We start from the raw sequence: 22948 nt of genomic DNA on the forward strand, positions 1-22948 counted from the left end.
AGAGACGTTGGCTAATTTATTCATTTTTGAAAAATAATTAAAATCATTTTGAAATTATTTATGTATTTCCGAAATATTTATCGGGTTGGTCTCGTGCCCATTTTGATCTTCGGGGTCTCTGTTCTCCATGCCGCGTTCATTAGAAATGATGTTTGCTTTATTAGGAGCTGGCGGGTCTTTTCGGCCACGTAGAATACTATCAAATCCACACAACGGGGCTTCGATTATCAGGTACAAAATGTAGGACATAAGCACGGTAAAGCCAAGATCATAGCAGAAACGTTCCATCTGCAAAATTAAGTAGCATTAAAAAACAAATATTACAATTACTGTTGCAAATAACAACCTACCGCGATGTAGTTGGTAAAGTATGTGTTAGTCCGCACGTTCCTGCTATTCACCTCTTGTACAAACATGTGCCAAATATACATGGAGTAGGAAAGTCTGGAAAGTGGTTGCCACAAGGGTGTGGAAAGGAAACTATTGGCCAAACCACCGTAGCCCTGCATGCAGGCAAAAATTATCCAACAAATGGCCAAGGGCCAAGCCAACCGGGTAAGGGTGTAGTATAGGGATTCCTCCAGCGTGGAAAGAGGAGGAGCAGTCAGCTGGGAAGCCGGATATAGAGCAAAAATCGATGTAAAAAGCATCGCCAAGCTGAGAATCCAGCCTAACCACACAATAGGCCTGCTTAGCTGGAATTTCTTTCCGCGATTTATATGCAGAAAGTAGCCAAATAAGAATCCAATAAGCCAAGGAGCAGCGTGAGTGTGAGTGGCTAGATACAATTTTTTGTTGGGAACCCCGTCATCGCCGTCGTTAATTCTGTGTGGAGCACGTTAGGTTACACTTCAGCTTATAATATCAAATTAAAACAGTAACCCTACTTAATAAGCAACGTGTAGTGGTTGACCATCTGGGTAGCAAAAAGGCAGCCAGATAGCAAAACCACAAGTACTGCGATTCCAGAAGCTGCCTTCTTGCCCCAGTTGTACAGAGCCATCAAGAGGATCGGGGAGATGATAAATAGCTGCATGTCCACTGCCAAGTACCAAGTATGATCCAGACACTGAAATCAATAGATAAATACATATTAGGAAATAAAAAAAGTAGTCTGGTTCCGCGCTTTGATAACGTTATTTATCGAACTATCTCTATGTAGTTGCCGTATCTTGTCGTATCTAATTAAAGCCATTACGTAAATGTATTATTACACACAATATTCTGCACTGCATAGTTCTGAATGAACAGCAAAGTCCAGAACCATCCATTTAAACAATACTCCATGCCATGGTAACCGTTTTTGAGCATTGGACCACCACTGACTACAGTCATCATTGTCATATAGATTAGTATGGCGATTGCAACGACAGGCAAAATGCGAAGTATCCGGTGCAGATACATCAAAACTGGGTTCAGTCTTCCACCGGATCTATTGAGAGCTAACATATAAATTCCGTTTTTAAATGACACTCGATATATACATACTTTTCCATAGAACGCAGGGAAATCATAGATACCAAAAGACCTCCTAGGACGAAAAAAGAGTCAACTGCAAAGTATCCGTGTAGCACAAAACTGGAAAATGGTTTTACGGTCCACTAAAATATATACATTATTACAAAACCTATCAACGTCTGTTTGTTATGTATCCTTACAGTATATAAATCTAACCGGTTAAGGTTTGGCGATGTCAGAAAAAATATGAATTCATGGCAGTAGATAACCCAGAAAAGTGTCATGCAGCGGATGCCGTGGAAACACTCGATCACATTTGGATTACTTTTATTTGGGACGATGCGGAAAAGTGCGCGAGAGTTGGCTCTAGCCGAAAAAGTCTTAACCACAGCTGGAATACTCCCTAGAATATTGGCATTGGTGTTAAGAACTTCATTGGGAGGTAATGCATTTAAATACTTACTGGGATCATCACACAGGAAGTAATCAAATATCGTAACAGAAATCACAATAACGCACATCAAGGATAGGATAACTCTGAAATCAAAATGTTTAAGACAACCCTTCTGAGGGAAATGTAAGTTATCATACATGGTGAAAATAGTCAGTCCATTCCATGGCTCAATTTCACTTGTTTGGCAACTCGCCCCACTGATCCTCATTTTTAAGCTAGAGCTGTTTAAGTTTATCAATGCCATCAGTTGCTCCACAAATGTTTCCATTTGCGTGGACGAGCATGAAGCCGGGAAGCAAGTCGCGATCCTTGCACTGTTGGCCAGAAGGAAACAAAACTTTCCTCGTATTCTCTTACCACCGACCACTTTTTCAATGGAAAGGCATTCATCAAAGTTACCAAGATCGAATAAATTGCCAGTCAGAAGTCCGTTGGGAATAGAACCCCATGCATCGATCACTAAAAGATAGCTTGAAAATAGTATTCGTATTGCAGGCCAATTGAATTTGGATTGACTTACTCTTTAAAGCCCAAGTTTCTCTTAACGAGATGCCATTCATTACTGCCGCCAATTCCACCGAACATAACTCATCCTCCGCACTGGCCAACTTGGAGTCGGATACGCCCAGGCTCTCCAGAGTCACATTTTTGAAGAACTCCGCGAATTCCAATCCTAATGGCCGCAACTGACTTATGTATTCATATGTTTTCGAAACATCAGGATCCGTAAGCTCCAAGGCACAGGTGGCCACCAGTCCGTAGAACAATAAAACACCAACTACATTAACCATTTTAATTGACTTGCGATTGAGAGCATTGAGGGAATCGACCGTGATTTTATATGGCAAATCAGAAGCGATAAGCGTTATCTGCTAATATGACAACCGATTAGTAAGTAAGCGTTTTTGGGGTAACGTTTATATACTGCAACCAAGTATTATTTACAACAAAATGTCAATTTTCGCGATTAATTAGTTAGTAAGAAAAACTTCATGAAAATAATTCGATAAACTATACTTACTTAATTGGGGTACACTTTTACATTAACTTCATTAAATACTTATTAGTATCAAACAGCTTATCTATGTTCGGGTTCATCACCATTACGTTGATTCACAACAAAAGTTAATACAGGCCGTACTACCTCTGGCGACTTTGTACATCCAGTTCGACTCCAAAGTGAATGCAGACCGCCTATAGGAGCCTCAATAATAAGATATAAAACATAGGACATAATCAGACTGATGCCAAAGTCAGACCAGAAGTTGAGCATCTGCAAGATACCAATATAAATTACGAAATTAAAATGTTCGAAAGGTGCATTACATACCACAGTGTAGGAAGAAAAGTAAGTGCTCGTTCTCACATTCCGGCTGTTTATCTCCTGGACGAACATGTGCCAAATGAAGACGGAATAGGACAACCTTGAGAGTGGTTGCCACAGGGGGGTGGAGAGGAAACTGTTAGCCAGACCACAATAGCCCTGAATACAGACGAATACCACCCAGCACATGGCCAATGGCCAACCAACCCGAGTGAGAGTGTAGTACAGAGATTCATCCAAGGTAGATAGCGGAGGAGCACTCCACTTCGCAGACGGATAGGTTGCAAAGATCGAGGTGAAGATCATCGCCAGGCTGATGAACCAACCAGACCACAGGACCAGCCAGCTCAGCTGGAACTTTCTGCCACGATTCATGTGCAGAAAGTATCCGAACAGGAATCCAATCAGCCAAGGAGTTGCATGTGTGTGCGTGGCAAGGTACAGCTTTGAGTTGGCTTCATCATCGCCACCACCATTTCTGCAAAATAACAGGCGTAAATAAAGTGACTGCATAGCGGTAAAAGGACATACTTAATACTCATTGAGTAATGATTGACCATTTGGGTGGCAAACAGGCAACCTGAAAGCAAAACCACAATGCCAACAATGGCCCACGCTGCCTTCTTGCCCCATTTGTAAAGGCCAAACAGGAGTAAAGGGGAGAGGATGTACAGCTGCATGTCCACCGCTAAATACCACGACTGATCAAGACACTAAAAGATGAAATTGTTAGGAAGGAAACAAGGGCCTAGCCTTAGTGTGGAGCTTACAACTGTTTTCGTTGCATAGTTCTGGATGAAGAGCAGGTCCCAGTACCAGCCATTCACACACTCCTCTTTGCCATGAAACCCACTTTTGAAAAGGGGTCCGCCGCTCACAACCGGCATTAGTTTTACGTAGATCAAGATTGCCATGGCCAGAACGGGCAGGATGCGAATAATGCGATGCACATACATCCTAGGGATATTTAGCTTTCCATTGGTCCTGAAGCCAATTTACTAATTAAATTACCAATTAATATGATTAAAGATTTGTACTCACTTTTCCATGGTTCGCAGAGCTGTCAAGGATACCAGTAGGCCACCAATAAATAGAAACGTATCCACCGAGAAATAGCCATGTATGAAGAAGCTTGAGGTCGGTTTCTCTAGCCACTGTAAATGTATTTAAATATTTAATTTAAAGTGTGTTGTCCTTGCAAATACTTCATCACACACTTACCGCAAGCGCATAGGTAAAATTGATATTTGGGGATATCAGGGAATACATATGCTCATGCAGAAAAACCACCCAGATGAGGGACATGCACCTAATTCCATGAAGGCAATCAATGACATTCGAATTGGAATTGCCAACCTCAAGACGGAAAAGAGCTCGGGAATTCGCTCTAGCCGATATAATCTTTATCAAGGCAGGTGTTTGTTGAGTTGTGCAAAGAAAATAGTCGTAAAGTGTTGAGCTAACCACTATTAAAGTAAGCACTGACAAAATAACACTGTAAATTACATTTGTAATTAGAAATAAGTTATAAACATGCTTCAATTGTATTATACTTACACTGTAAAAATGGTGAGACCATCCCAAGGAACAGGATCGCTTGTCTGGCAACCGTCCTCATCGATGCTGATATTAAAACTCATGCTTGAGTTGACCTTATTTTGATATAATTGCCCAGCAAACGTCTCGATTTGAGTTGCCGAACAGGAGGCCGGAAAACAGGTGGCAATCTTGATTTGCATGCCTTCCAAGGATTCGATTCCGGTATCAAGAACATCTCTTAGGGGCACAGCCATGAAACAATATTTTCCTTTAATCGTTTGGCTACTGCTGATCTCCTGATTTATATTGAGGCACTCATCGAAGTTGCCCAAATCGTAAAAGGTTCCGTACAATAGGCCCGAGGGAAAGGAACCCCAGGAATCGAGCACTGAAATATTTCATAACATTTTACATAAAATTCGCAATTAACTTATTGATTTTAACTTACTTTTGAGTGCCCAGTAGCTGCCAGTTTTCAGCCCTGCAAATAACTCCTTCATATCCACCAGGCATTGGGTATCACTTGTACTAGAAGGTCGAGTGTCTATGATTTCGTGGTTAATATCCTGGAATAGTGACTCCTTGAATCTGCTTAAGCGGTGGTGAACCAAGTGAAGTTCCTCCTTTAAATGGCTCGCATGGATGTGACCCAGTCCGCAAAGCAATAAAATGGCTATTCCGTTGACCATGTTAATTCGATTGTGTTTGATTGCTTTTGGCCCGGTCTCAAATGCTTATATACCACATCTCTCTTGGCGTAATCTTCCGATAAGCGTTATCAACGGGTATCCCAATGTTTGTCGATTGTAGGAAAACCCTGACTGTACTCATGGGAACATCCCTCAAAATACGCCATCGTTTATTTACAGAAAGCCATACCTCATTTTCTGTCTAAGTGGTAATGTTTTGGGGTTCCCCGAAGGCTTGCCCACTTCGTAAGTACATTTTGTCCCAATAAAAAATTAATTAAACTAAGCATTTAATTTAATTATTTAAATTTCATGCATATATTTTATAGCTTTTGATTTATGAAAGGTTGGTTTTAGGAATGCTAATATGACATCTCCAAGCTTTAAAGAATATTTTCTTCCCTTTTAGCCAAGTTGTCTCACTTTCTCTACCCATTCGAGCCGTCCCTTATTTTTTGTTCGCAGCTTGAGCTCGACGTAAACCTATTAAATATTTTTTCCCAATAATTTTCAAAGCATTAGCTCATCATCAATTTGCTGCTTTGTGAAATTGGCAGCAATCACGTTATGCTCACCCAGCCACGCCCCCAACAAACACACACATCGAAGCGGGGAAAGAGGAAAAATAGGGAAAAGCAAATACACATACTGTGCATACACATACACACACACACACACCGCACCTATACTTAAGCACATTTGCTTAATTTTCGAAATGAGTTCGCATGACTTACAACCACACACCACCCCGCATCTATCATCCAGTATCCTTTATGGCCGTCTCTTCTTTCGCCTTTGACGCTGGGTCTGAGTCATTCGTTTGCTTTCTCGTTGATTAAATACGGAAATTGTTTGACTTTAGTTAGGCGCATGCAATTAATTAAATTAGAGCACCCGAAAAATCATCGAACAAGCGGGACATTCGATGAAAGGAGTTCAAAGTAAATTTCGCACACATCGAAAGCATATTGCAAGCATGGCGTCGTTCTAAATAAATTGTTTTTTAAGTTGCGATCCAGCAATTAAATATTTCAAAAGCCTGTTCTTTTTGACACATCACATTGTTTAAATGCCTCTACATTCATCAATCGGATATGACAATTCATCTGCAAATGTATGCCTTACCCTGTTGAAAAGGCGAGCATTGTAGATTTTTGTGTTGGATTTCAAGACGCCTATTGAAATTGAATAATCATTTTGTTGTTGTGGGGGGCTGGACTTCATGCAAATTTCAATTTAGCAAGGGACACAGAACAATCCCAGCCAACTCCTTGGGCTGCGACTGCCGGGTTTACGACTTTATTCCATGACAGATTGTCATTTCGGGCGCCGAAAAGTGTAACACGCCAATCCCCGTCTGGCATAATGAGGGAATGGCGTTTTTCCATCATATTTTATTGGGCCAAGGAGCTGCGCTATTCATCATGTATCCGCGCATATGAAACCCATTTGCCACAACCCATCCGATCCTGGCAGACGTGGCACGTGCCATAAAGCGCCATGGCCAATAAAGTCGGTGCCGTTCGGGGCGATAATAAACATGCTAATGCCCATTAAGAGGCGAGTTTGAATTGAAAATCCCCAGAAATTAATGCCGGCGCCGACGTAACGTGGCTTTAGTTAATTGAACATGTCGACCGTGTAAATGCATAATTAAATTACTTCAACTTTAACTAAATCGCACACACGGCTGCCCAGAAAGGTGCGCTTAAATACTTCATTAGAAGCAATTCATTTGTTTAAACGGCTGGGAAATGCGAGTGTGCCACATAATTGAATGCACTACATGCTACACATCTGTCTACCGGTCCATGTAATTACGTTAATTGGCCTCAAATGCTATTAAATGTTTACAAAACAGAAAGACCATGCAATTATGTCAAGAGCTCATTTTAAAAATGGCTTAAATAGTATGCAAAATTCATAAACTATGTTTGGCCTTTGCAAAAAGCTGAAAGAAATGGGATGGATAGGTTTTAGGTTAGGCATACAATTATTAATTAATTGTGGAAATATAATTGCATTTAAACCCCTGATTTTGATAACGCAAGCTTTTACAAATAAAACGATTTGTTATCTATGTCAGGCTTTTTATTAATTTTTTAAATTAGCATTTCTATTGTTTACAGTTGGCTTTTGAATGAATTTAATTACTATTTTCAGGCGCATAATGCTTAAAATATTTTTAATTTATTTTCCATTGCTAGAATTAGATAACTTTAAATTATAATGACTTCATCATATCCAATTAAATATATTTTTTTTTAAATAGGAAAAGTAAATAAACAAAAAAAAATTTGTCAGAAGTGGGATTCGAACCCACGCCCTCAGAGAGGACCAGAACGCTCGTACACGCCCTTCTGCGAAGGGCAAGACTGAATGCCTTGAGTCTGGCGCCTTAGACCGCTCGGCCATCCTGACATGTTACGAATGGGGGCGCAAAAACACGTTTATAAGCTGCGGCAGTGAGTTTCCAGTTGAAATTTGGTTGTTTGTGTATTACCGGGGGGGTTATTAACTTCTACTGCTGCAATGATGATGATGATGGAGCGATGGGCTGAAAAAGCAATACCGCAAACACACATTTTCACACCCAGCGTCGCATGTCTGGGAGCTATTTATAGACTGCCCCTCCTCTACCCAGCTCCCTCGCACATCGTGTTCCCGTTTCACTCGCGCAAAGCTCGCATGCGTGTGCTTTTGGGGGTGAGAGTGAAAAGTGGCTCTTTAATGGGGACATTGCATACTTTCGGGCACAACTCGACTTCGTTGTTGTTGTTCCAGTGGTGCAGTTCCGAAAAATCAACCTTCCATAATTACTTGCCATTTGGGCAGATGACTTTTCGTTACACATTAATCCCGGCCAGAATCTACGGAGGCTCAAAATGCAGACAAAGGACCAACTTTGGCCGAGTCAATTCAATTTCAATTTATCAAATGCTTCAGCAATTTCTCTAATTGAATTTCGTTTCATTTGGCATAGCATAATTTATAAAATATAACATTTCAATGCCGTGCCCCGCCCCCTCGTATGGCTCTGCTATTCACTCAGCCCAGCTCTCTAATCCATTGTAAGGGAACACACAGAGACCCTGGATGCCGGTATCCAATCATTTTGAGCGCATTCCGCCTTCGCCGGCGATAAGTTTGCTTATAAATCACAACTGTCCGATGGCTGCGAGGATGGAGCACTGGGCACTGCAGGCTTTTAAATCGATGAGCACATCGCTGGATTGACAATAATATTTTAAAAATAATTTTATTATTTCATTCAGCCGGGCACTCATGCAGACACACAAGGGAAAACTTCTGGGGAAATGGAGCAGGAGTCGGCGGAGCAGCAGCCCAATGGGCGGTGGGATTGGAGCCCGGCCGGATGTCCATCAGCTTCGACGGAACGATGCCCGGTCATGCGTGAATGTAAACGCAGCTCGGACCCACTCAAGGGGCAATAATACAAATTTGAGATCTTCTTTTGCTCCCTCTATGTCTTTAATTAAACGACAAAATGCAAAATCTAATTGTGTTTGTCTTTCCAGTAATATTCAAAAGAATTACAAATGTCTAGGTCCTGGGAAATTGCTTGTCGTACTGGCCGATGACGTACTTCAGCTTCCTGATGGCCAGGTCCACTTGCTCATCGTCCACCTGATGGTAGAGCACAAGTCTCGCAAATGCCCAATCCCGGGCACTAGCCTTCACCACGATTCCGGCTCCGTTTTTGTCCTTCACTCCGGCTTCCACTTCACCAGCATCAACGATGCTCAACCGGGTGGAGAACTCACTGGCCGTCAGTTTGGGTTGGGTTATCTCTACCAGAAGGATATTGCTCTGGACAGACGACACGTGTACGGTAATGTTGGGACTTTTCAGTTCATATATAGCTGAAAAGGAAATAGATATTTATAGGTGTGCAATTATGTTAGACGTCATGACACCAACCGTTGGCAATTTTATTGGTCCGCTCGTGATCTTTGCTCAGAAGTGGTACCACTTCATCCAAAGCTACCAGTCCAGCTGCTGCTAACACTCCCACCTGCCGCATTCCGCCTCCCAAAGCTTTGCGCAGTCGATGGGCTCTATACGCAGAAAGGTATTTGTTATTGGCTAACATCAAATATAAAATTATATTATATGTAAGTAGTGTCAAATAATTCCATTACTAAGATACAGTTACCAATAACTAAAAATGGACTGCAGCTAAGCACCAATTTCCGTAATTATATCGAAGTATTGGAGTCACCGGAACCCGGAAAAGCAAATATTAGCCGGCAAGCAGCGTATTAGACACTCATGCCGTCATGCCGGGTTAAACTCACTCCGAAATGAAGGCCTTGGAGCCGACTAACACGGATCCCACGGGAGCCGATAAGCCCTTGCTGAGGCAGATAGATACCGAATCGAAATCGCGGCAGATGCGCTCCACTCCCACGCCCAAGGCGGTGGCCGCATTAAAGACCCTCGCTCCGTCCATGTGTAGAGCGATACGGGCGTTCCCAGTGCCCACGCCCGGCTGTCGGACCAGAGCAGCTAGCTCATCCAAGAAGGCCAGAGGCACCACTTTGCCACCGCAGATATTGTGGGTCTGCTCCACCACCACCAGCGAGGTGATGGGCTCGTGGCAGTCTTCGTGGCGTATCCTGCGGCGCAGATCCTGCAGACTAAAGGTGCCATCCTGCTCGTTCTTCAGAGTGGCTAATTGGACTCCGGCCAAATGCGAGGCGCCACCTAAACGTGATTAATGAAAACGCTCTGGAGTCGTTGAGTCCTGGCGGAGTGTTTGCTCTTCTCACCTTGTTCGTACAGAAAGATGTGCGATAAATCGCCGACCAGGGCCTCCGTGCCACGACGATGGCAGTGAACCATAACTGGGGAGATTATCAAGGGAAACATTGGAGTATTCGCTTGGCTCGGGATAATCAAGGATTCAGCCACAGGCTTTTCGGTTTAGCTCTGAACTCATCTTTAATACAACTACTACAGCCTTACTAATTGTTACTGATATCAATAGCACTTCTTACTTTACAAAATTTAGCTAATGATTCTTATCGTTTAAAAATTTGCATTACTCCTGTAAAGATTTAATACCTAGTAATTTAATAGATATTTAACTAGCTTTAAGTGTGCATAATCTTTCTAAGATAAGGTTTATTATGATTTGATAATGAACATAGTAAACTGAAATGCCTTTTCCCTTATTTTCGAGTTCTTAAATGAAATATCTTAATTAAGACCAGGAAGTACTCATATAAATATCACTCTTTTATTGCTGCATACCAAATGAGCAACCCTCTTGAAAAATTATCACAATCACAAGTATGAGTGCAGCAGTTTTCTTTTGAATAAAATGCAAACTTCAAATTCCATTAGAAATATTAATTTGAGCGAAAGCATAAATTACTCCAGATTGCGATGCCCAAAGCGGTAGCTCCTTGCAACTTCGTCCTTTATCCTTCAGTTTTTCTTTTCCCTTGCTCGACCTCGACTGTGTGGCACACGTCCACGTCTAATATTAAAGTCTATAAAAATTAATGTTATGTTTATGGCTGCCCTTAGCCTTTACGATAATGTACCTGATGCATGATATGAGCACTGCTTTCTTGTTTCTTTCACCTTTTCGCTCGGCCCACGCCCACGCAACCAGCCACCTTTTGTGTAATCTGAGACTGGCCTCGCTTTAAACTAATAAACATAAGCGATTCCCCACTACGGAAACCCACTAAAGCAGAGACGGAAAATGAGCCGGGCTTATTTACGACTCCTGGCAGTTGCCACTCACTTGCCAGTAGATTTCCCATGGTGCCGCTGGGCACAAAGAGGCCCGCCTCCTTGCCGAAAATGGCCGCTGTTCGCGCCTCCAGTTCGTTGACGGTGGGATCCTCGCCATAAACGTCATCCCCGACCACGGCGGTGGCCATCCGGGCCCGCATCTTGTCCGTCGGCTGGCTGACGGTGTCCGAGCGCAGGTCAACAACGGAATGGGTGGTCATTTTCTGCAAGTTGATTAGCTGGGATATTTGCATAAGGTGGGCTATGTTGATTTTCCATCTTTATGGCCAGCAGCAAATCCCCCATGGAATCGCGAACTCATTCATTTACATTGAGACACGTCAGTTGTACTGCCTTAAATAATTGATATGGGCAATGGGGCGATAGGCGGTTGGGGGCCCAACACCAAATGAAAACAATCACTTCTGGACATTCGAATGGAATTGGAATATGGTGTGTTGAGCGATTGCATAATCATTATTTTACTTTTAACACTTGATCTCCCGGCTGAACTCGTTCAACCTTTATTCAACTTTAATAGACATAATTCAATTTGTCAAAAAAAAAAAAAAAACACGTAAGTAAACAAAAAAACATCACAGAACTCACTTGGAAACCTAATTGATAAAAAAACTAAGCGAAAAAAATCACACAACGTGCTCCGTTCAGAGCTAGCGAAAAACTGACCCCAACAGCTGCTAAATGGCCTTCTTTATAAGGCAACCTCCGCAATGATAATACTGTTCCCAATTGAGCAGCGATCGATCTTCTTCTTTTTTTTAGTATAAGAGATATCTAAATTCTCTTTTAATATTTTTTTCTCTTTTTATACAAATTTTCGAAGAGCCGAACGCCATGCTCTTTAAGCCCTGCCCACACTAAGATTCTATTTCAGGAACGGAATGTGATCTGTAATAGCACTCTATTAAAACACACAAGATTTCTTTGGTACTTTTTTATTAATTACATCAGAAATTTTCACTAAAATTTTACTATGTCTAACACATTTTTGTTGTTCTTTTCTCATAGTTTTCACACTCAATTCACCTGTCACTTTTTCTTTTCTTGGCCAATCAATGATCTCTATCTCAACCACTCAAGGTACAATTGAAAAACGTTACAATAATAAAAACAAATTTAACTTAGCTATGTACTCAATAATAGTATGAATTAGTTTGTTAACAGTAGTTGTTTCACGTTTTGTTTTGCTTCCGACATGATGAAGTACATGATTCTCGCTGGAACTGATTGGACTAACTAATAAGACGATCCTTGAATCGGATAAAGCTACGCCTGATATCGATCATAATGTTAGGTCAACTTACGAACTAAACTTGCAACAACTTTTCTTGAGAATGGGCGTGGGAAGTAGGGGCATCATTGCATACGAGAAAAGTGTATGCAAAAGTGTATATGTAAAAGTCATAAAATGTATGCAAAAATTATAAATAAATATTTAGAAAATAGTTTCAATTTTTTGTAGTTATCCTTTCAGTTTTAGTTCTTGTTGTTTATGTTTTATAGTCTTTTGAACAAGTTTCCTTCTGGCGCACGCTGGCAAAATGTCAAGATTTGCCCTATATTTTAGTTTATACTTTCACATTCAAGTTGTTTGCACATTGCGTCTTCGTTTACTTTTGGCACCCACTGTAAGCGTACGATAGTGCTCGGTTTGATTTGGGCGTGTGCGATTGGGTGGGAGGTACTCAAATTTCATTGCCAATCAAAGCATTTTCCAGCAGCGCGACAAACAATCTAGGTGAAAGTATAAACTTGGAGTGAATTCATTTCCGCCCTCGGCTCTTGGCCTTCTTTTCGGTTTCTTTTCTAATTTCCGTTTTTTGGTATGTGCAGATGGAGCGACAGGGATTCCTTCACTTAGGACGTTGATCTTTTTCAAAGACCGATTGCCACCAACATTAACGCTAATTGTTTTTTTTTTTTTTTTGTTTCAGTTTCAACACACAGGACACGCGACTAACAGCTAGGGGATTTAATCTAATGCTCTAGGATGTTGTGTGGGCTCACTCCGGTCGCCTCCTTATCGCTACGAGGAGACGTCCGTCTCGGATCCGTCCACGTCGCCCGGCGGATTGCGCTTTATGCAGTCGCGTATGCTTTGCAGGATGATGCCGGTCCGGCGGTCCAGCGCCTCCAGGTGCGGCTGCCAGAGCACCGGACTGACGGGATCCTGGCTCAGGGATTCGCTCATCAGCTGGGACAGCGGCTTGGGACCATTGTGGAAGCTATCAGATAAATAAAATAGTTCATTTAAATATTGCTTTTAATCAGCGTTATAAGCTTAACACCTCACTTTTGTGTTTCAACTTTTGGAAACATTACATAATTGATTGAAATGCAATTACAGATAAATTAAGCTTATGAAGCACTTGGTATTTAATCGTTTTCAATGGCTAAATTTAATTAAAGCAAATCAATCCCGAAATATAATTGGTGATAGGATAAGTACATTGGTTTCTGTTGGCCTAAATTGTATTAAATAGCGTACAAATTTCAGACGCAACTATTTAAGCCGTACTGTTAAGTAGTTTACTTTAAATAAGAGTAGCACTTGTTTTACTAGAAGCAACCGCTTAAAGCGTAATTAAGCTACCAAAAGTTTTCAATTGAATATTATGCATATTAAGTAGTGCAATTCAATGCGAGCAGCATGAACTATGCTGTTGCATGCAATATATATATATATACATATATACTCACTCTAGCAGCTTGACGAGCGTCGACTTGCGTATCAGGCAGCACTGCAGCACCGGCGCCAGGATGGAGAGCTCGTCGTGGAAGGGCCGCCCGAAACCACGGCCGTGGTCCAAATGCAGGGGGAAAGTCTCGTTGCCGTAGACCCTGGAATGCAAACGAAAGGCGGGCCAAATTAGAGTGTATTCGGCAATCAGCCAGGGCAGGTCCTTCGAAGGCCCTTCCTGGACGCGATTGGCGGAGGGGATAATTGCCTAGCAGAAGTGGGTGGCAAGGTGGCCGAGTGGCATGGAAAGTCAGGAATGAACCAGGATGGCCAGGTGTTAGCTGGGTGCCAGCGATGACATCGCCGTAAGCCCAACAAACGCTTTTGCATAACAAACAATTTAGCAGCAGCAGCGCAGCCAAGTCACCTGGCACCTGGTCTCCAAAGACCCGGCGCATCGATGATGTGTGTGGCGTTGGTGTGGCGGCTTACAACCTGGAGATGTTTTGCAACCTTTTGCAGGCGGTCTGAAAATATCTTTCCAGCTGCTGCATCTGCATCTGTGGCCACGGCATCGGCATTGGCGGCTGCTTGGCATGCAGGTGCTGGCATATCCCTGGCAAATGCAGGCGCTTAGGCGCACACAGGGCGCATACGTAACGTGCCAAAGTCAGACCGAGGAACCGATGAAGGCAGGAAGCCAACAAAGCCATGTGTGCGGAAATAAACCGATCGCATTAGTTACCATGCCAAGGACATAGATACACACTGCACACCCAGACGCAGACATAGACAGACGTGTGGCCCCCTCCGCTTGGCTTAGCCCTATTTAGCCAATACCACCCATACTCCAATACTACTCACTTGAATGTCTCGTAATGATGACGATCCATGTTGCCAGTGAGAAAATCAAAGACGGCCATGTCCATAAGGTCGTACAGTCGCCTTCCATCGTCGTAGGGCGGAATATCACGGACCTAAGTGGGCATCGTGCACAGAAGCGAGTTGGTGGAGGAGAGAAAATGGGAAAATCAAATGCAAAATTAAGCTGCAGCTCGGCCAGCGATGTCTTAATTAAGTCAGCAGCTCCAGTCAGAAGCGCCGCCCTCCCGCTATGACCACAATAAAAACATTTGCATTTCAATCGAGTTTAAATGCAAATTAAATAAAAGAAACCGCAGCACGAGCACGGGCCGCACTTGGGGTATACATACCAGGGCACAATAATTGGCATCTGTCTCCCATTGGGCCTTCTTCCTTTTGTGGTAGGACCGTCGCCAGGGATGCCGCCACAGCTGTTGGGTAAAAAAAAAAGCAAAGGACGACCGGAAATCAATTCGCATTCTTGCAGGCCGACAGTAAACCGCTTACGCAATCGCCCGAGTAATATCTGTCTTAGAGAAAGGCATTTGGTTCTAATTGCACGGCAAGAAATATAGTTTTCTAATATTTTAAAGTAACATCTTCAAGTTCTGAATGTCTCATTTAAATGCCTAAAGATATCGCACTTTCTAAAAATGAAAAGTTTATGTGGCTTTTAAACGCTACTTTTCTGTTTCTCTATGTAACCCTTAAATTCAATTAAAAGTTTTTCATTTATAAATTTTTTTTGGTTTTTAACTTTAAGAACACAAAATTTCAGTTTTTCCACGAGTGTAAAACTAATAATTTTGGTTTATGGCTGCTTTGCCCGTCTTTCTTGCGAATTCCTCCAACTGCAACTCCAAATTAATTTTGCTTAAATTAAATTATTCGCACCGAACTGAAGGTGGGTAATAAAACTTTAGTCTCGACCCCTGCGTTTCCTCTGGGCCACCGCAACTTACCTTGCGTCCCTGTGTTGCGGGGTCAGGGGGTCAACAATAGCGACAACAACAACGACAACAACAGAATAGAAACAGCAACAGCGACAAGGAGCAGGATCGGGAACAGGAGCGGCAGAAACAGGAGCGGGAGCAGCAAAACAACAAATTATATATGAAATATATATGTATATAAAAGAATTAAAAATAAGAAGGGGAACAGAGCGCACAAAAATGCATCATAAAAGCTCGGCGCGTTGGGCATTTTATGCTGAGTGGGCGTGGCATCGGCAGAGAATGTGTAATGACCGGAAGCGGGGACCAAAATAGGGGCGCCCATTTTGGGGTCGGGGTTTTCCCGCCGCTTTTCGCGGGGAAGAATGCAGCAGGCGGCGCGCAAAGCAAAGCAAGGCAAACAGAAAGCGGAAAATGCAAACTTGGGGAAAAGCAACAAACTGCTACGAGAAAAAATATGTGAAAAAAGCCAAACATAAAGCGAAAAACCCAGGTAAGTTAACGCTGCCATGGTGACAGCGGAGCGGGGATTCTCATAGCGCTCTTTAGCTCCACTGTTCACCTTAGCTTAGCCAAAAGGTAGAAAAAAAAATATGCATAAATCAAGCAAAATTAAATTTTATAAGAGCAGCGGGAAATGGGAAACGCGCAAAAAAACATAGAATGTGAGGCAAGCAATTTGCAATTTTTGTTAGCTTCGCGTTAAATGGACTTGATAAGTTTGTGAACGCCATGCAGAAGAGCTTTAAGATGCAATGACTTTTATGGAAATGATGGCCCAAAGTCAGCGGACTTGCATGGAATGCAATTATCACAGTCCTATTTTATTAACCGAATAATAAAAGAATTTAATTTAAAATTTGACTCATTTGGATGAAATGAAATGCCCACAAAGTTTTTGTTATAATTTAAGTTCATGTAAGATGTATTTGAAATGTATGCAGATGAAGTTCCAGGCGAAAATAAGATAAGTAGAAATAATAAATTCCCTGAAAAACTTAGTTAGATGCTATTGAAGCACCTGTATTTAAGCCAATTTCTGTGATTAAAGTCAACTCCTCTCCTCAATTAGACAGAATTCATTTATAAATGCTTGAGCTCCACTTTATCCCAGCTATAATCTAATCAATTGTTTAGTTATCACGATTATTTTTCCCTTTTCTTTCGGTCCTTGCAATTTAGTTACCCGTAGATCCCCCTTAAATGAATTCCCAAAGCATTTAACAAGCGTGCAAATCAAATTTGCAACTTAATTAAAATTCTGTTCAGTTACAAAAATTTCCTCGTTGTTTACAACGAAGGGGAAACAAAACTTAGCCAGGCCGGAAAAGGAAAGTAGGAAAAACCTGAATAGCTCAAAGGGAGGGGGACAAAAAAAAGGAGGAAGAAATAGGGTTGTGCAAGAGGAGAAAGAAAAATGATCTCTTGTGCATAATTTACAGTTTTGCCTTACGCCAAATCTCAAGTATACACTTAACCATTTTCTACTTGTAAACTGTTTGGAGAGCGAGCCGCAAAAAAAAAGGGGGAAATAAAGAGAATTATTCCTTTGAGGCTTCGGGGCAGGGATTCTAAAAAAAAATATATATACGTACATATATATATATATATCTCCGTTCAAAATAGACTAAAAATAAAATGCCTGTGCTGCGGCAAATCTGAGGGATGAGTCCAGCTGAGCTGAACCCTTTTTATGGCCACAGCTCCCCAACCGAGACAGTCCCGAAGTCCTGAAGTGGACAGGACTGGGCTTTAATTTTTCGGTAATTTGCATTTAAAAGCTGTTGCCATTTTCCCTTTTTTTTTTATTCGCCCACCGCTCGTGTTTTTTTACGTTGATGGAGTGGACTCTAGAATTTATTAACGCCAACGACTGAGTCCTGGGTCCCTGCATTTTATATTCCATTTTACGCTTTACCAGTCGCTGAAGAACTGATACAATATTTCTGCTCTTAATTCAACGGCCAAACGAATGAATGAATTGGGCATGGCAATGAAGTGGCTCGCTGGGTTGGGTGAAAGGTAAACGAGTCCGGCATTCGCACAAACAAAGGATAAAAGGCATACGAACAACAAAAATTATGCAAATTAAAAGTGAGTTCTTTTGCTTTTTGGGCCAGCCAGCCAGGCAGCCAGCTATTAAAAATTCCCTCTAAGCCTTAAGTAAGTTGTATCTCTAAGAACTGACCAACACCTAGCCATAGTCCATCGTCCATAGTCCATAGTCCGTAGTCCATAGCTCACCTGTTGCGACACCCAAACAAATAAACAGCTTACGAACTAAGTAAATAAAGTGATTTGTTATTTGGCCCCAACGGCCAGGCGCACGAATGTGGTAATGAAAGCGGGCAGAGCATAAATTGTAATCTGGAGCAGTGTTAAAGCTGGCCGTGCATTAATCAAAAACCACTTAGCCGGGCCCGCAGACATGATACCCATACCATGTCATCCTATACCATCCCATCCCATCCCATCCCATTTCAATCCACTGTCATGCGTGCTGGATGCTGGATGAGGTAGCTGTGCGATGTGTACGCTGATACACCAGCGTGTCTAGGATACGATACATACCTTGCGATTGCCCGACTCAAAGTTGGGCAGAAAGGCGGCGAAGGAGCCCTCCAACATGTCCGGATTGCCGCAAATGGCATGCGAGGTGTCACAATAGTACGAGCACTTGCCATGGAAGCATAAATTCAGCGATGGCGAAACAAAGAACGTCTTCAATAAATTCTCCTCGGCCAGTTGATAAATTTCGGTCGTAATGTTCAGCGTACGACCGGCAACGGGCATGGCACGCCGGAATCCCAGGATCCTGAAACCGGAGAGGAGAGCAGAAAAGCGGTTAACAAAATGCCAAAATAAAAAAATACAGGCGGGCGAAAATAAGGCGAAGGTTGGTGAATTGAAGATATCCTGTAAGCAAAGTACTTATAAATATGAGCTATATGTTTCTTACCACAAAAAAATCTAAATAATATTAAAATAAAAAACATCATCACATACAAGTGAAAATCTTTCTATTCCCTTTGTTGAATTGAGTTACATGTCGAATATACCCCGTATGATCTATGAGTACCCTGTATTAACTGAAACATCCTACGAGAAATAAGAGCTCTGTGGGTAAACTTTTTTTTAATGGTTTGTGGGGGCGAAGCAAAACGACTGCGTGTGAACCGGAATTCGTAATCAAGAACGAGAAAAATATTTGTGGGCTGTTGTCAGGGAAACGGTAGGGAGTAATATAATAAGGAAAATAATTCCTTGTTTATTTAAGGAAATCAAGACCAAGCACAACAATTGTGCTAATTTAGCGAAATCCGAGTCTCTTTAGCTTTATTTTCATCAATCAAATTACGATGGTAGCAGCGTAAAAAGCAGACCTCATATCGAATCTAATAAATGAAGTTTTCATCAATCTTTTCGCCTAGTCACGGTTAATCTCTTTCGATCCTAAAGGGTTCGCATGGGATTTATGGTGGTTGGTAATGTTGGTGGCCAGACTGACCAGAAAATATTATCGAAATTATTTGGCAACATGAAGCATGTTTCATTGTCTGGGCGCCATCGTCGGGCATTGGCAGCCACTGAGGTCAAAATGGGAAAATGCCGTAAATTTCCATCACCCACACGGCCCTACTCCATCACACACATGCGACTCCATTAGAGGGCTGTCAGCTCGAGTTGCCAGAAGTTGGTCCGTCTAATCCTCCGGAGTTTTGGCCAGCCAATCGACAGGAGAGTGGAGCCAACTCGATTAGAGGATGTGTGCGGCATGTGCGTGTGGTTGGCAGCCACAACAATTACACAAGTTATGACGCCTTATCTAAATTCAAAAATCCCCCGGCAATTAACCTGGCCGTCAAGGTTTTGTCAAAGGCAAGCAGCTGCTAACTATGCAGACAATTTCAGTCTAAAGTACGGCAGGACATGTCAGGCCACTTGGCCAAGTTAATTAGCCATGAAAGGGCGCAGATAGCCAGACTGGCAGGCATTGGGTTTATGTGGCCACATCATTTACATGAGTTGGCACCACAGCTTTTTCGCCTTTTTTAAAAAATATATTCTTAAACATCATTTAATGGCGCCGTTTGGCCTTGCCCACCCCGAACGGGTAAATGTATGGACATTTTTTATTTTATTCGGCACGGCCATCATAAATAATGAACATAAATTGACTGCGGTCTGACCTCAGTATGTGTGTGTGTGTGTGTGTCAGGATTATTGGGATTCTAATCGCCGAGGGTCAGGCATCCCAAGCGTTATAAATTTGAATGCTGGCCTGGACGAATGTTGGCCAAGGGACCGTTTCACATGGCAGACAAATTGGTTAATTTGATTGCTTTGTCATGCACTAAAAAAAGAAATAACTATCAAGGGGCCATAAAGTTGAAATGTGGTAGCGAAAATAATTTGAGCACTGACACCCGGAATTTTACTATTACGAGTATTGACCAAGGAAATGACTATTATTTGTAGGGAACACCTAGAGTATGATACCCTTTTAGGGACACTATAATAAAAAAATTCAAACAAAGGCTTAATTAAGAGGCATGAACCGAAAATGCAATCAATAGGTTTATTATTCTAAAAATAAATTGATTTTAATAATAATAGTTTTAGTGCAAGTGAATGCTCCATTTACTATGCTATGATAAAAAGATCAAAAAAATATAACTATTTTTTTCGTTGCTTTCGGAACAATCCCTTTTTTAATCGCTTAAAATTAAATTCAGGTATTTTCAGCCAGTCTGCAGAGAACAGTCTGGTTTGCCTAATTGAATATTTCAAATTGATTTTGCACAATATTTTCCCGATTTCCCCGCCTTTGTGCTGCGGTGGGAATCCGTTCAATGCTCACCATAAATATTTACGTATAATTGAAAATTAAATTAAAAATAAATAAGAGTATGCCAGACATTTACACGATGCCTGGGCAGATTTAATTCGATCGAACGATTTCACAACGGAATTCTTGTGCACTCGAATGCACCCGGTGAAAGTTCAGAATGGCGTCGAATCGGAATGGAATGGAATGGAGTCGACGGAACTCACCTGTCCAGGTGGAAGGCGGCAATCTCGGCGTTGTGGCGCTCATAGTCCGTGAAGTAGAAGTGGTTGGGCAACGTTTGCTGCTCCCGCGGAAACCTGTGGAAATGCAAATTGCAAATGAGCGGGATCAGAGGTGGGGATGCGACATAATGAAATGAATAGAAACTGCGGGCTTCTGTCACCAGCTTAATGCATTTGCGTGGGGCCACTTTGAATTTTCCCACGTTGAACCTGCATTGCTACGTGCTATGTGCCAGCTTAATTACTTACACGAAAGGGAGTGCTATTTAAAAACAAAAAAAAAAAAAAAACGAAATGTTCCTATATATTTATTTAAAAAAAAAAAAAAGAAGAGCAGAGAAGGAGAAGGGCTTTCATTTAAATTGCAAATGAATGGCATTATAAGGACACTTTGCACTTTGGCAGCTGCGATGGCAGAGATGGAGGAATGGAAAACCAGCACGCTGACCAAGCCAATGCGTTTAAATCTCATTAAAAAGTGCATGAATGTTTTAAATTTGCGAGCAGCTTGAAGTGCCACCGCAAAACGACGGCAATGGACGTGGAATTTCCATCGACAGGCCGCAGGAAAGTCAGCGAATAAAAAGCGCAATTTTATTTACTCGACTGTGCGAAAAGTGTTGTCGACAAGTGGGCGAAAGTTGCATTCATTACGCACGCGGAAATCCAAGGGACAAATGCATTAAGCGGCGACAGACCGGGAAATCTTTGTCCATCCGTTGGCCAAACTCACCGCATCGGCTTCATTAAGGCCTTGATATCGTTTGGGTACTCGATGATCAATTTCAGCTGGGTGCCGCCCTCCTTTTGCACTGCGAACGGAGAAAAGACAGAGGAATGAATGTAAATTAATCGAGCACTCGGAATTAATTGAAGCAAAAACCAAAAATTCATGCAATTCTCACATCACCGATCACGGAGACTGCAGTCAGACTGCTTTTAAAATTGCAAACCGTACCGTACCGAGCGGACTGCATAAACAAATTACACTCGACTAAATAGCAATTAAAATGCATTCAAAGAGCACACAAATATTGCGTAAACGCAACCGCACAAAGAAGCCCGACATAAAAACCGCCTTGGCTTGCTTTTGCAATTCAGTGTGTGTAGTGAACCAAAAACTTGGCTCATTGTAGTTTGGGCTTTACAGTCAAGCTGCTGACTGACCGTAAGGGAAAATAAAACCGAAACTCCTGCCGCACACACGCCACATTTCATTGGAATTTATTCTAAAAATAAACAAATGAAAATTGGTCCTATATTACTTATGAATTATCTCTCTAAAGTTGTTCTAACGCCAAAGGGCTGCATTTGTTTGTCTGTGTTAGTATGCGCCTGTGTATACGCGGCGTATACGTGATAAATGCCAGGCAGAACAAAGCTAAAGTTGCAGCAATTATGCTGCCACAGTGTCATTGTTGCGCTCGGCCCGCCCAACTCTTGTCTATCCCTTGGTTTCCCCTTAACTGCAAATGAGTTTTCTTTTCGCAGCTCCGTGCAGCCACTGTTAAAAGTTTATTATTAATAAATTATGAGTTTAATGAATGCGCTGGAAAAACTTCGCTATGAAAATAGTTTCGCAGTGGCACCTCAATAATGCCAGCCGCCGCCAAGCTCTACATAATTGAGTTAAATGTGCAGCTGAGTCTCTTTTGGCCCGCTTACATTTTTTGGCCTCGTGTAAACCCCACTAAGGTTCGAAAGTTCGTTGGGTGAGGTGGCCAACAGACTTGGCCAGTATTTATGACTTTACAATCCCACAATTGCCGAACGGCTGAATAGAACGGAAGCAGACTGTCTTACCAACATGCTGTATTGGCAGCTTGATCATGTCACGTAACACCGCATCCACCAGAGTGTCCTGCTCGCCGTACAGCTCCTTCTTCGTGATGCGCAATTGGAAGCGCTCCAAATTGCTGGCATTTGCACTGCAAAGAGAGATGAGAAAGTTGTTCGGGTTCAGAGATAGTGCGGGCAAAAGGGAAACAAAATGGCAGAAATGTAAGTAAAAATCGAGCATCGCAGCCAAGAGAGCCAGCTGTCGTTTGCAGGCAAAAGGAAGTCATAAGGACAATCAAGCTGGAGCCGTACACTCGAAGTAAATGTAATACATAATAATAAAAA

At 42.1% G+C, this 22948-nt stretch overlaps 4 protein-coding genes and 1 non-coding gene across 10 annotated transcripts in view; all 5 read right to left on the reverse strand.

Annotated features, from left to right (window-relative positions):
- Window positions 1-54: 54 nt before the first annotated feature.
- Window positions 55-2703, reverse strand: CG16723 (uncharacterized protein; the record flags this gene model as incomplete). The annotated part of the gene is made up of 9 exons (NM_142902.3): window positions 55-288; window positions 351-825; window positions 888-1069; window positions 1219-1432; window positions 1489-1601; window positions 1659-1861; window positions 1922-1995; window positions 2050-2371; window positions 2433-2703. 9 exons carry the CDS (start codon window positions 2701-2703, stop codon window positions 55-57), a joined length of 2088 nt encoding a protein of 695 aa, NP_651159.3.
- A 287-nt stretch (window positions 2704-2990) lies between these two features.
- On the reverse strand, window positions 2991-5464 carry CG10183 (uncharacterized protein; the record flags this gene model as incomplete). Its single annotated transcript, NM_142903.3, has 8 exons — window positions 2991-3185; window positions 3243-3714; window positions 3768-3949; window positions 4010-4220; window positions 4278-4390; window positions 4458-4731; window positions 4794-5163; window positions 5224-5464. 8 exons carry the CDS (start codon window positions 5462-5464, stop codon window positions 2991-2993), a joined length of 2058 nt encoding a protein of 685 aa, NP_651160.3.
- Window positions 5465-7762: 2298 nt separating this feature from the next.
- tRNA:Leu-CAA-2-3 (transfer RNA:Leucine-CAA 2-3) lies at window positions 7763-7885 on the reverse strand. Its single transcript has 2 exons — window positions 7848-7885; window positions 7763-7807 (listed from the first exon to the last, which is right to left on the reverse strand). It is a non-coding gene; the product is annotated as a tRNA-Leu (tRNA).
- Window positions 7886-8936: 1051 nt separating this feature from the next.
- Window positions 8937-11925, reverse strand: CG10184 (uncharacterized protein). Its single transcript, NM_142904.4, has 6 exons — window positions 11843-11925; window positions 11244-11457; window positions 10258-10332; window positions 9784-10192; window positions 9407-9543; window positions 8937-9348 (listed from the first exon to the last, which is right to left on the reverse strand). The coding sequence occupies exons 2-6, from the start codon at window positions 11452-11454 to the stop codon at window positions 9029-9031; spliced, it is 1152 nt and encodes a 383-aa protein (NP_651161.1). The 5' UTR covers window positions 11455-11457; window positions 11843-11925; the 3' UTR covers window positions 8937-9028.
- Window positions 11926-12180: 255 nt separating this feature from the next.
- Window positions 12181-22948, reverse strand: part of CG31145 (uncharacterized protein) — a 63909-nt gene continuing 53141 nt past the window's right edge. For 3 of the 6 annotated variants that reach the window (NM_001369999.1, NM_001144629.3, NM_001144631.2), the window contains 8 exons: window positions 22628-22752; window positions 21558-21636; window positions 20807-20899; window positions 18323-18566; window positions 15149-15229; window positions 14799-14911; window positions 13955-14095; window positions 12181-13479 (listed from right to left, as the gene is read on the reverse strand). In NM_001369999.1, the coding sequence (NP_001356923.1) occupies window positions 13275-13479; window positions 13955-14095; window positions 14799-14911; window positions 15149-15229; window positions 18323-18566; window positions 20807-20899; window positions 21558-21636; window positions 22628-22752 (1081 nt within the window). In that variant the 3' untranslated portion in view covers window positions 12181-13274. Of the gene's footprint in view, window positions 13480-13660; window positions 14096-14798; window positions 14912-15148; window positions 15230-18322; window positions 18567-20806; window positions 20900-21557; window positions 21637-22627; window positions 22753-22948 lie in introns of those variants that run through there. The other 3 variants (NM_170079.4, NM_176547.3, NM_001144630.2) reach the window with 2 other exon arrangements.

Source organism: Drosophila melanogaster, chromosome 3R, assembly GCF_000001215.4.
Source record: "Drosophila melanogaster chromosome 3R".
NCBI classification, from domain to species: domain Eukaryota; kingdom Metazoa; phylum Arthropoda; class Insecta; order Diptera; family Drosophilidae; genus Drosophila; species Drosophila melanogaster.